At 41.6% G+C, this 13,897-nt stretch overlaps 1 protein-coding gene across 2 annotated transcripts in view; it reads left to right on the top strand.

Annotated features, from left to right (window-relative positions):
* The window catches only part of ZNF407 (zinc finger protein 407), an 823,527-nt gene that overhangs the window by 65,840 nt on the left and 743,790 nt on the right, over positions 1–13,897 (top strand). For both annotated transcript variants that reach the window (XM_073631246.1, XM_073631245.1), the window contains exon 3: positions 6,442–10,285. In XM_073631246.1, the coding sequence (XP_073487347.1) occupies positions 6,478–10,285 (3,808 nt within the window). In that variant the 5' untranslated portion in view covers positions 6,442–6,477. The remainder of the gene's footprint in view (positions 1–6,441; positions 10,286–13,897) is intronic.

Here is a 13,897-nt window from a genome sequence, read left to right as displayed (position 1 = left end):
CCTCTCTCCCCCCTCTCTCCCCCTCTCTGTCCTCTCTGTCTCTCTGTCTCTCTGTCTCTCTGTCTCTCTGTCTCTCCCTGTCTCTCTCCCTCTCCCTCCCCCCTCTCTCTCTCTCTCTCTCTCCCCCTCTCTCTCTCTCCTCCCCTCTCTCTCCCCCCTCTCTCTTTCTCTCTCTCTCTCCCCCTCTCTCTCTCTCTCCCTCTCTCTCTCTCTCCCCCTCTCTCTCTCTCTCCCTCTCTCTCTCTCCCCCTCTCTCCCCTCTCTCCCCTCTCTCCCCTCTCTCTCTCTCCCATCTCTCCCCTCTCTCTCTCTCTCTCCCATCTCTCCCCCTCTCTCTCTCCCCCTCTCTCTCTCTCCCCTCTCCCCCTCTTTTTTTTCATATGCGGGCGCTACTCGCATGTGCATTCGCTTCTGCACGCTCATTTACACGGTTTAAGAAAAAAAAAGTGTCTCTTTTATTCATATTACAAGGAATGTAAACATCCCTTGTAATAGAAAAAAAGCATGGCAGGACCCCTTAAAATATGAGATCTGGGGTCAAAAAGACCTCAGATCTCATATTTAGACTAAAATGCAATAATAAAAAACAAATATTGTCATTTAAAAAAAAAATAAAAAAAATGGCCCTTTTAAAAGCTATGGGCGGAAGTGACGTTTTGACATCGCTTCCGCCCTGCAATGATACGGAGACGGGTGGGAGCCATCTTCCCCTCACTCGTCTCCATGTCAAGCCACAGGAAGGACCTGATCGCCTCCGCCACTGCCGATGGCTCCGGTAAGCGTCGGAGGGGACCGGAGCGTGGCGGGAGTGGGGGGGGGCCCTCTCCTGCCACCAATAAAAGTGATCTCACAGAGACCATTTTTATCTTAAACTGGACCGCTCACTGAAGAAGAAGCTAGCTAGCTGCTGCCATAACAACGATATCCTCCTTCAAAGTACCGACGTATATCGTTGTGTACTGATCCGGAAGTGGTTAAGATGCCGCCGAACCGAGTCTTGTAAAGTTATAGAATTTTAGTTTTATCTTTTGAGTAGATACCCTTTATGATGCATGCTAATAGTCTGCTAGCTGCAGCTTGGCATTGCATGCTATTGGCCTGCAGATATTTCTGTGGTCTACTAGGACCTCCAGATCTTTTTCCATTCTAGATTCCCTCAGACATTCTGCCCCTATGTTGTAACTTGCATTCATTTTTAGTTATTTTTTAATTAGACATTTTTATTTCTCACAAGTGTACAATTTTCCAATGATTAAACATCTTTTTTTTTTTTTCAGTACAATCATTCCACATATAACCTATATAGGTAACCCATAAAGTTCCTGATCAATTACAGAGACTGTTGCTAAGTAGTAACGCATTTGTTTTTGTTGGAGCATCAACATACTTTTTTCGATTATGTATGCTTGAAGAGTGTTCTGCAGTGCTATACACATGTGTCAGATGCATTAAGCCAGCGGTCCCAAACTTTGTTATATTTTGCAGGGCACCCTCTATTAATGTAGATGAATTGTTTGTAGGGCAATGCGATGTTTATGTCAGTCTTCCAGTCAGGTAGTCTGGGGGGAGCCTGCCTCATCCAAAGTTTAGCGATTGTTTTCCAGGCATATTGGTTGGTGTCAGCGTCTGGAAAAATACGCAGTAGGCACGGTTTGGGTCTAGAGTCAGCGGGGACTCCCTGTTGTCATGAAGGAAATATACCACCTGTTTCCAGAATCCCTGCATGTATGAGCAGGACCACAGGAGGTGGTAGAATGTGCCTGTTTCTCGATTACATAATAGACATGTGGAAGGTTGTCCCTGATTAAATTTAGCCATTCTTACAGGTGTGAGGTGTGTACGGTGTAGAATGTATATTTTGGTTAATCTGTCAGATAGTCTGGGCGAGACAACTTTGCATGTGTCCAGTGCCTCATTCCAGTCTTCATCCTCTAGATTCCCTAGGTCTCCTTCCCATCGTGTTTTTTATTATAGGCTATGTTCATTGACAAGGGAGTATGTAGCATGTCATAGAATATTTGATATTAATTTCTGGGGGTCTTCACTTTTTTAATACATCCATTATAGGGTTGTGGGTGGGGTTAGGTATTGATTCTGGGAGTTGGGAGTGAATAGCATGTAGGACTTGCAGAAATCTGAAAAACATGCGACTCCGGAGGGTGAATTCTAATTAATGCATCGAAAGTTTTCAATGTGCCAGCAGTGAGTAAGTGTAAGAGGTAGAAAATTCTGCTTCTACACCAAGCCTGCTCTATTATGCCAGATGGGAGAGTAGTCGGTATGTACGGGTATGTTTGACAGAGGCCAGTCTCCATATCTTTCTGTAGTCCTTTAGGTGGGAGTTATGTTGTTCTTTTTTTGTAGTATTTTCGATGTCTGCTGCTGTGGCGCAATTTGGGTCTGTTGTCAGTTAGGCCCAGGCAGGGCATAGGAGTAAAGTGAATCTCTTCCTGTCAGCCTTATCGGTATGGAAGGTGTATCAAAGTGTAGCGCTATTGTGTCAAATTAAATAACCTTAATAAGCAAACCGTGAAAATTACACATATAACAAATACAGTGAAAAATGTATATAGTGAAATAACAAAGTCTCTAATGATCTCCAAAAATCACTTATGTATAGTGATCATTCGCAATCCATACTGAAATGGGAAGATCCTGTTCACCTTGTGAATAGCCAGTATGGTAGATGGAAGGCAATTTGTGATTTTTTTTTTTTTTTGAAACCTAACAAAAACCTAATCCGGTGTGAATGGAAAATTCTTGGTGAGCCTGTAGCGCTACACTTTGATACACCTGTTGTTTTGAGCAAATAATCTGTTTGTTGTGTTAGCTGCTAAACATTGAGCAAGCGCAGGGTTTAAATTTGGGTTTTATTATTTTATCTATATGGAACAATTGGGATAGCTGGGATGCTAAGTAGTATAGACTGAAGTCTGGTAGGGCCGTACCGGCAAGATCAGTGGGGTTTTTGAGTAGTCGCCATGCTAATTTGTCTCTTTTTTCCCAATTTGTGACTTCTCCCAGTTGATCTTGAGTCCGGAAAATGAGCCAAAATGTTCAATTGTTCGTAGGGCTTCAGCCAGAGAGGGGCCTGACTCCGCTAGATATAGTAGTGTGTCATGCGCGTACATGCTAATTTTTTTTTCTTCTAGATCGCCTACGTGTAAGCCCTCTATGGATGGGTTGCGTCTGATGGATATTGTTAGAGTTCTGTGACCAAGGCATACAGTAGGGGGATAGAGGGCAGCCCTGTCTGGTGCCTTTGGATAGTTCAAAAGTATCTGACTGGACTGCCATCCATTAGCTGTAGTCCTCAAGTGCTTTACATTATATTGATCTATATTAAACCCCATTTGCCATGCATTTGCTCACCCCTCTCTTTTGAAGTACTTCTGTAAGGTTTCTACATACTGTTGTGAGGCTATTGTCCTGCTTAACTTTGTATCATCAGATAATAATGAAATTTAACTATTTATTCTATCCTCTATATGGATTATATACAAGGTAAACAGAATTGGTCCCAGGAGAGAGCCTTGGGGTGCCCCACTTGCAGCTCCAAACCATTCATAAGATATGTTATTCATCACCACCCTTTGGGCATGTTCCTGTAACCAGTTTATTATCCAGGTACACACACTATCATCAATGCCAGCAGAAATTAATTTGTAAATTAGGCTTTTATGGGGTACTGAATCAAATGCTTTGGCAAAGTCCAGATACACCATGTCCACTGGCATTCCTCCATCCCAATTTTTCATCAGCAAATTTTTGAATAGTCCCTCATCATTCCTTCCAATAGTATACATATTATTGATGTTTAACTCATTGGTCTGTAGTTTCTAGGTTTATATCTCGGCCCTTTTTTGAATATTGGTACCATGTTAGCTTTTTGCCAGTCAGCCAGTACCATTTCGGTCAGTCAGCTGTCCTTATAGATTAGGAATAATGGTCTAGCCAAAACCTGGCTAAGTTGTTTGAGGACTCCTCAGTTGTAAGCCATCTATTCCTGGTGATTTATTCACATTAAGTTTTTCCAGTCTTTTTTCAACACTGGCTTCTGTTAGCCATATGGGATGTTCCATTCTCTGTTCATGACAATACCGCCATATTGTCTATTGTCCCTCATTTTCCTTAGTAAAAACCAAGGAGAATAATGTTTTAACACAGTTGTGTTCTCTCTGTCATTTATAACTTAATTCCCATAACTATCCTTTATGGGGCCAATATGCTCTCGCTTTGCCTTTTTTACTAATAATATATTACGGTTTTTTTTTTAGATTTATTTTTTTTTTCTACTCTCCTCTTTTTTTTTTGTGGTCAATTTTCAGTTGCATTCTTTGTAGTGTTGGAATGCTGATGGCGACCCCTCAGCCTTTTATTTTTTGAAGGGTTGTTTTTTCTCTTTAATATGGCTTTTTATGCTTATATGTAGCCACCAGGTTGACTTTAGTTCTTTTCTATTTGTTGCCCATTGGAATACACTGGCTGATTCCCTTAAGTAATATGTTATTAAAGCACTTTTCCTCCAGTGTTTTTGTGTCCAAGAATATCCTCCTATCTAATGTCATGAAGTATAGAGTGCAGTTTGGTAAAGTTGGCTCTTGAAATTTTTGTTTTCTTGTCCTACAATTATGTCACATTTTCCAATGAACGTAATTACCCTATGATTGCCATTTCCTAGGTTATCCCTTACTTTTATGTCTGCAATCAGCTCTGTGTTGTTTGTTGTTAGTAGGTAATGTAGATTCTTTTTTTCTAGTTGGATCATCCACTAACTGACACTTGAAATTGTCCTGCGAGACAGCCAAGAAATGATTAAACCGTCGATGACTGAGCAGTTCTGTCTGCCCAGTCAGTATCTGGATAACTGAAGCTCTAGCCACAAGGTTTACACGGTTTACACCTCCTTTCTTACCTCATTAGTAATGTTATCCTTCATATTCACGGTGAAATCACTCTTGATGTACATACACATCCCTCCCCCTCTTCTACCCACCCTGTTCCTCTGATACAAGGCGTACACCTGGACAGTTTCAAGCCAGTCATGTGAGCTGTCAGACTAGGTTTCTAAAACTTCCACAAAGTCTAAATCCTCTTCATGTGTCAGTAGTTTTGGTTCTGTCATATTATTCACCAAACTCCTAGTGTTTGTAAACATGCCTTTTTAATTTTGTACCATCACATATTTTTTCCTTGTGTGTTCTGAGGCTGCAATAAGATTCTGATAGCCTAAGCTCATTAGCCCTAATCACTCTAGTTACACTACCAATATTGACCACATTAGCATCCTCAGATCCTCGCACTGGTTTTATGGCCCTCTATATCCTCCGTACTCACGGTGCTTTAGTCACCGAACCTTAGGACACTCCGTGCCTCAAGTCAAAATGCTTCGGTAGTCGCAGTGCCCCCCAGGTCACAGTACCACTATGCCTCACTCCCTTTGCCTCAAAGCACCTCGCTGCTCACGCTAGAGGCAAGTGGCAGTCCCAATTCACTGTTGTCCCTGCGTCAGCTCAGCCCACGCTCTCACTGCATCAGCTCAGCCCAGTGACCTGTGAATAGGTTCTGCTGTGTCACAGAGGCTGCTGTCTGAATATGAGAGATATTGAAAGGAGGAGTTTTAGGAGGCAAAATCAATACAGGAATCGCATCTTGCAGGCTTCAAGTTACCATGTAGTTCTTAAAAATTAAAAGTGAACCGCAAAGAAAAGCTGCAAAGCATGCAGGGTGTACAGGAAGTTGGGGAAAGAGAAGGCCAGCAGACAGGCAAAACTCACAACATAAAAGATGATTTTTCTAGTAAGCTTATATTTGGTTGTCGATGAGAATTGTTTTGTATTGGCATTATAATGCTGATAAAAGTAAGTGTTCACTGTGATCATAGATTTCCTTTAGGGTCCTTTCACACTGGGGCAGTTTGCAGTCGCTATTGCGCTAATAATAGCGCCTGAAAACCGACCCGAAAGTGCCGCTGCTTTAATTCCAGTGTGAAAGCCCCGAGGGCTTTCACACTGGAGCGGTGTGCTAGCAGGACGGGAAAAAAAGTCCTGCTAGCAGCATCTTCGGAGCGGTGTATATACCGCTCCTTCACCGCTCCTGCCCATTGAAATCAATGGGACGGTGCTGCTATACCGCCGGCAAAGCGCCTCTGCAGAGGCGCTTTGCGGTGGTTTTAACCCTTTCTCGGCCGCATACCAACGGTAAAGCGGCGCTTTACCGCCGACGCCGCCCCAGTGTGAAAGGGCCCTTAAGAAAGTGTAAATAGTTTGGCGCAGTCTGGGCACAGGTGCACGTAAAGGATTTTAAAGGGATGATTTTCTGTTTTCACCTGCTGATATTAACTTGTTTCGGCTCTATATATTTTTAGCAATTGGTAAAGTTAATAACTTTGCTGTTTTATTGATTTATACTCAAAAATATGCTGTTTTTTTGTTTCGACAGCTATTCCTTCAGTGGGTTTTGGCAAATGTACTGAATATGGAGAATGATCAAAAGAAACAAGCTGAGAAAACTCCTCTTACAGAAGAGGTAGCTAAATCTACCATTACTGAACACGTCTTCAGCTCTCAATGTGAGATAGTATCTGAAAGTGTCTGCTATAAAAGGGCAGTTTCAGAAGACCATCCCTTAAGCAAAATGAAAGTTGTTGATGTTGAAAACTCAGGTTTGGCAAAAAGAAGAAAGCTTGAAACATTGGAATCTGCTTCAGAAAATTACTGTTCTCTTACAAATCAAACAAAAATAAACAAATCGGTTGAAAGTAAAAACATCTCTGATGAATCGCTCCCTCCAGCTTTCACAGGAACAGCACCTCTAGCAGCCCAAGAAGGACATAATCAAAAATTGGCAGATGTTCTTCAAAATATTAAGGATCATACTGCTGACATCAGCAACTCTAATTTTAGTGTTGTAGATGACTTTCTTTCATCCACGCGACATGAAAATGCAGGTGATAAGCCTGGGGAAACTGAAACAAACACTTTTATCGAACCCGTGGTTCAGGTAGAAACACAAAGCAACATCTTGGCAAAGACTCCATTAAAAACGAAGAAAGCGTGTAAAGAAAAGACTAGTAAAAAAGGAAAGCCCAGTAAAAGCACAGATCCATTGCATAGATCAGACCCTTCCCATTTTCATGTGCAAAACAATGCTGATCTTAAGTTACATGGCAACAAGATTCTATCATGCAAGGATACTACAGGTGACTTGGAGAAAGAGGAAGCATCATCGGCTTCACTGACAAAAGGGCATAAAGAGGTTTCTCCCAGTGCTTCCAGATTAGGTTTTGCCAAGAACAGTTCTAAAAGAAATACAGAGGAGGTCTTGATTAATAATGGTAAACCCTCCAAAACCAACCTGGAGATGTCAGAAACAAAGAATGACTCTAAGCTCCTTTTTAATGCTATAAGAAAAATAATAGCCAGAAGAAGGCATGACAGGAAAGCACGGCAAAGAAAAGGCTTATATCAAAGAAAACATGGTTTTAAGCAGGTGAAAAAGCACCTGCAGCTACTAAAGAAAAGAGGTTTTCTTAAAGATCATATTACATATATTAAAGACCATAAACTGCCATCAAGTAACCCTTTATCTGTAGAGCCAACAGTTGGAAAGCCTCCAGAGATTGAAAATGTTGCTAATCAAGAAATGGTTAAGGGTGATCAAAGCATTATTAATGTACCATCTTCTGCTTTTGAAATAGTATGCAATACACCCCCGATGGTGCAGTATGGCTGTATATACTGCGAGAGTGTTGTTGCCAGCCAAGAAGACATATTTGTTCATTTTTGGAAGAGACATGCAAGAGAAATGAAGTTTTATTGTCAAGCATGTGGATACTCTTGTGTGACCAGGGAAGACTTTGAAAAGCATTGTCAAAGCGATACACATGACCAGAGAAACTTGTTGTTAAATTGTTACTTGTGTGGTCTAGATGCTTCTGATGAGTCCACATTCAAAATCCACATGACTGCCAAGCACAAGATGCCCTTCCATTGTAATGTTTGCAAAGTATTTTTTAAATCCAATGATGACCGGCTGCATCATGAAACAGCGGAAGAACATGTATGGGACAATGCAAAAGCCTACAATAGCTCTGGGGCAGGCAATTTAGAATTGAAGACTGATGCAAATACATCTCTCCCCGAAGTTGAAAGCTGTACGGTTGTGAACACCATTGAAATTGCAATGCAAGAAGTGGTGGTAAATGAGGTTAAAAGGCGACAGTTTCAATGCAAACAGTGTTTTTACAAGACAAGATCATCAACTGTCTTGATGAGACACATCAAACTTCGCCATGCACATGAATTTCACTTTTTATGCAAGGCTTGCAATATTTACACAATGCATAAGGAAGGTATGGAAAGACACATTAAAAGAAGTAAACATATCGAAAATGCAAGGAAAAACAATATTGGATTACTTTTTGAAGAATGTATTGAAAAAGTTTCATATGAAGGATTTACAGAACTTGCCAATACTCACAAGGATAGGCCCCAAAGTGAAGAGTTTAAAGTAGCTTCCGCAGATGACTCGTATTGTTCTAAACATGCCCCTTCTCAGGCAGAAGACACTCATTCACATACACCAAAAAAAGGAAGGCCGAAAGGAAATATCTCTATTTCTTGTACTCACTGTGGCCTTGTGGCCTCTAGTGTTACAAATCTTAAAGTGCATATTAGAAGGAAGCATACACACCAGTACAACTTTAAATGCAAATTATGTAATTATGACACAGTAACTAAAGGTGATATGGAACGACACTGCCTTACTAAGAAACATATAAGTCGTGTAGAAGATCAGCCTGTCGGCCAGCAGAAAAATGAAATTGTAGTAACCATAGAGGGACAAAAATTTGAAGCTGCTGTAAAAAAAAAAGGAAATATAGGCAATGTAACAACTGAAACTGTTGGGGCAAAATCTGCTTGTTTTCCAGGCTCTCAAAAGGAATTATCTGTAAATACTGATAGTACCAATAATGTACAAAGTGAAAACTCTTTAAAACACTTTGTAGACAATATTGTAGCTGGAGATAGTCAAGTCCAGAGTGTGTGCAATGACAACAATGATAACCGGTGTGCTCATTGTGATTTTGTTGGTGACTCTGCATCTTTAGAGCTACATGTGAAAGATAATCATGTGAAAGAATATGAGTACTACTGTAAAGCCTGCAATTACTATGCTGTATCTCACCAGCAGATGAGCTCTCATGTGTTAACTGGGAGACATAAAATTAACCATGAATCTTCTCAATCAAGTGCTTCACTTCTTGACAAAATGGCTTCCAATTTACATAATTCATCTGAAGATGTTCCTAAAAAACGTTCCCGTGGCAAAATAAGGGAAGAGCCATTTAAATCTGATCCGCTTCTAGAACCAAACAAAGTGAATATTATGGAGAAAAGTTTGGATACCGAAATAACAGTTGAACAAGGGCTTGTGGAAACTGGCCAAGTTGTCATTTCAGACTCAGACTGTGAGAAAAATCCAGATGCTTTAAGAAAACAGGGGAGAGGGGATGAAAATCCCTTAGTGGATTCTTCAGTGCAGGAATATACAGTCAATGAGCAAATAGAAGATGAACATACAGGAGCAGAAAGTGTACTGAAAGACCCAAATGAGTTATGTACTGCTCAAATTTCAGAAAATGGTGGACCATCTGAAAATGTCAGCAAATACAGAGATGCCAACGATGATGACCCATTTGATTGTTCCATTGTCAAACTGAAAAATGACTGTAATAAACCATCAGAAAACCACGCAATCAGTGTGCCAGAACCCAAACCCCAGTCAACAAAAAAGAAGAAATTTAATGGCAGTACGCAAGGTGATTCCACCCGCATACGGTGTGATGAGTGTGGTTTTCTAGCCGATGGTCTTAGTGGTTTGAATGTTCACATTTCCATGAAGCATCCAGTTAAGGAAAAACACTTTCATTGTTTACTCTGTGGCAAATCATTTTTCACAGAAAGTAATCTTCATCAGCACTTGTCTAGCATTGGTCACCATAAAAATGAACTGGCCAGCTTTGAAGAGCTACCCGAAGGTGGTGGAACATTTAAATGTGTAAAGTGCACAGAGCCTTTTGATTCTGAGCAAAGTTTATTTATTCACATCAAGGAAGAGCATGAAGAGCTGCTGAGAGAAGTGAACAAATACATTGAAGAGGATACAGAGCAGATCAACCGGGAGAGGGAAGAGAACCAAGGAAACGTCTGCAAGTACTGCGGCAAGACGTGCAAAAGTAGTAATTCCATGGCATTCCTTGCGCATATCCGCACTCACACAGGTATGTGAATATTAGACAGACTTTCTGTACAATGTAATATTTATACAAGTTCTAAAATGCTAGGGAGTGTAGTAAGAACAAGTAAAATATAAATCAGGAAGACCAGGTGGTATTATGAAAGCTGTATTCTATACCACCAAACACCAATAACTTTCATTTTTTTTAAAATTTGTTTTAAGTCTTCAAACATCTCATCTTACTGCAGTTTGTTTGAGTTTAACATAAAATTTAAAAAATGCAAATGTCTTCTTTTGCTTTTACTTTTATTTTAAAATGTTCTTGTTTTGACTAGAAACAGAGTTTAAATGGAGGATTAGCATTTGTCAAAACGGTAAAGGAAGCACTTTTCTATTAGGCCTCATGCACACTGGGGGTTGAAAACACTGCTTTTAAAGGCATTCGACATGACTTTTTTTTTTTTCTGCCTCTAAACTCCTCTCCATGTTAGCCTACGTGTTCTGCCCGCCTAAACGTTTTATTCATTTCAATGGCCAGAATAAATTAATATTCTGGGCAATGGGATGACTCAACACCCAAAAGCTTGATGTGCTTAAACATGTTTGCAAAACATGGCGTTAGGCGCATTTTTACTTTTCTTTTCTCCTGTCAGCCAGAAAAGGCATTCAGAAGAGTTGGGCAAACTCCCAGTGTGCATGAGGCCTTAGACTTGACTTTATTTCTGTGTTATGTCACTTCTAAGTTGGTTTGTGTGAGCAATAATAAGAAACTAACTCAAAATTGTTATCCTTAAATAGTAGTATTTTTTTTTTTTTTTACTCCTATTCCTTTGTTCTGTGTCAGAGTGAGTTTGTGAACCGAATGAAAGAAAAGTGTCTGTTCGTAACAAGCTTTATTTCATTTTTCTTCTTGCACTAGAAGCATGTTGGCTTGAGTCTAATTATTTGCTTTGAAGATGGCAGATATTTCTTTAACCACTTGCTTACTGGGCACTTAAACCCCCCTCCTGTCCAGACCAATTTTCAGCTTTCAGCGCTGTCGCACTTTGAATGACAATTGCGCGGTCATACAACACGGTACCCAAATGAAATTTTTATCATTTTTTTCCCACAAATAGAGCTTTCTTTTGATGGTATTTGATCACCTCTATGGTTTTTATTTTTTGTTAAAAAAATTTTAAAAGACAGAATTTTTGAAAAAAAATTATATATTTTTTTATATTTTGTTATCAATTTTTGCAAACAGTTAATTTTTCTCCTTCGTTGATGTACGCTGATGGGGCGGCACTGATGGGCACCGATAGGTGGCACTGATGGGCACCGATAGGTGGCAGTGATGGGCACTGATGGGTGGCGGTTATGGGCACTGATGGGTGGCAGTGTTGGGCACTGATTGGGCACTGACTGATGGCAGCACTGCTAGGTGGCACTAATAGGTGGCACTTGTGGGCTTTAATAGGTGGCACTTGTGGGTTTTAATAGGTGGCACTTGTGGGTTTTAATAGGTGGCACTTGTGGGTTTTAATAGGTGGCACTTGTGGGCACTGTGGGCACTGGCAGATGGCACTTGGAGGCACAGATGAGGCATCTGTGCCTCCTTCCTCTTCGGGACCGATGTCCCTTTGACATGAGCCGGTGATCACCGAAAACGAAACCGATCACCGAGCTTTTGTTTACATCATGTGACCAGCTGTCATTGGCTGACAGCTGATCACATGGTAATCCGGCCCCTTACTCGGATCTGTGATCATCCGAGTCTCTGTGACTCGGTGATCACAGCGCGCACACCGCGCGCCCTGCAGGGTGCGCGCGGTGCGCGTGCATAGGGGAGGACGTCATATGACGTCCTCCCGGAGATTGAGGTCCGCGCTGTAGCCGTCATTCGGCTATGGCCCGGACCTCAAGTGGTTAAAGGATAAGGTCACCTTTTGTATCATGTTACATACCCATATTCAGGGTGTAACATGTTATGAATGGACCCCGTACTCCCGCCTGCCCCCAATTCCCTGATATTCTCCCCCCCCCCCCCACCCGCAAGCTATCACGATAAAAAAAAAAAAATGGCCTCCCCCCATGTCACTCATTCACAGTGCTCGGTGAATGGGAAAACTATAAGGTCCAGCAGCTCTTGCGGCTGTCGGCTTTTAGTTTTCAATGAACTGTCACAATGCTTAATTCTCTCTTCCTGTTAGACTGTATCTGCTTGCCCGTAGGGGATGTATGGGCACACAGATGCACTGACAGATCTGCAGGAGACCCAAATGGCACCAGCCATGTACTGATTGCTGGTGTAATGCTTTAGAGGCTCCAGAAACAAAAAAAATAATAAATGCATAAATGCCAAGTGCATTTATTATTTGTGAAAAGGTGAACTCATCCTTTAAAGCCAGTATATAAAGTACAATACCGTGTACAAACCAATAAGAATTCACTTCTCTTATGCCTAGCAAAGCCAACTAAATATGGTCTCTACAGTTTAGGCCCCCCATCTAGGAGCAGTGCATCCCTCCCAGTGTTTTATTTTATTTTCCGTCCAGCAGGTAGAACGGTGAGCAAGCTCGCAAGTGACAAAACCAATTCTCGCTCCATATTTTGTGAGACTAGCAGTCCGAGGCAGCATGATGATCGTATGGCAGATAAATGGCTATATGGTTGTAGACACAAAAAGTGCACTGCTATTTTTTGAGGACATATTCAAGCCGAATGGTACATTTTTCTGGGTACTTCCTAGGAACAGTCAACAGTTGACTTGAGGTCCATTTTAAAGACTCCAGAAATTCCCCACAGTGATTTTAAGATATGTCTGCCTTTGTATTGAAGGCAGAATTTCAATTGCTGCCTCTATAGATACACAATATAAGACTCCTTTCACATTGGGGCGCTTTGCAGGCACTATAACGCTAAAAATAGCGCCTGCAAAGCACCCTGAAACAGCTCCTGCTGTCTCTCCAATGTGAAAGCCCCGAGTGGTTTTAACCTTTTCTCGGTCGCTAGCGGGGAGTAAAAGCTCCCCGCTAGCGTCTGAATGGCGCTGCAAAATTGACGGTAAAGCGCCGCACCCACCGCCCCAGTGTGAAGGGGGCCTAACAGTTTTTTTTTTTCCCCTCATGGGAAACACTTGTTCCTTAAAACATGAGTTTATTTTTATATACTCTTGTAAGTGAACCTTATTTTTAATTGGTACCCACTCTAGCCACTTCCGGACCGCCCACCGCCATTTTCCGTCGCTACTTTGAAGAGGAATACTGTTGTTATGGTAGCAGCTAGCTACCATAACCCTGGTATCCTCTTCAGCGGGCGGTCCGCTTCAAGATAAAAGTGGTCTCTGTGGTGGATTCGCCGCAATATCACTTTTATCAGCGGTGGCAGAGGGCCCTCCCGCCGCTCTCTGGTGCCCTCCGCCACTTACCAGAGCCGTCAGTAGCGGCGGAGGTGATCAGATCCTCTCCCTAGCCTGACATAGAGACGAGTGAGGCGAAGATGGCCCCCACCCTTCTCCATATCATTGCAGGGCAGAAGCGACGTCAAAACGTCACTTCTGCCCAATGCTCTTAAAGGGACATATTTATCTATTTATTTTTTTAATGACATTAAAAAAAATTTTTATTGCATTTTAGTGTAAATATGAGATCTGAGGTCTTTTTGACCCCAGATC

Source organism: Aquarana catesbeiana, linkage group LG05 (genome assembly GCF_042186555.1).
Source record: "Aquarana catesbeiana isolate 2022-GZ linkage group LG05, ASM4218655v1, whole genome shotgun sequence".
Taxonomy (NCBI): Eukaryota; Metazoa; Chordata; class Amphibia; order Anura; family Ranidae; genus Aquarana; species Aquarana catesbeiana.
This window is presented reverse-complemented; position numbering and strand designations above follow the sequence as displayed.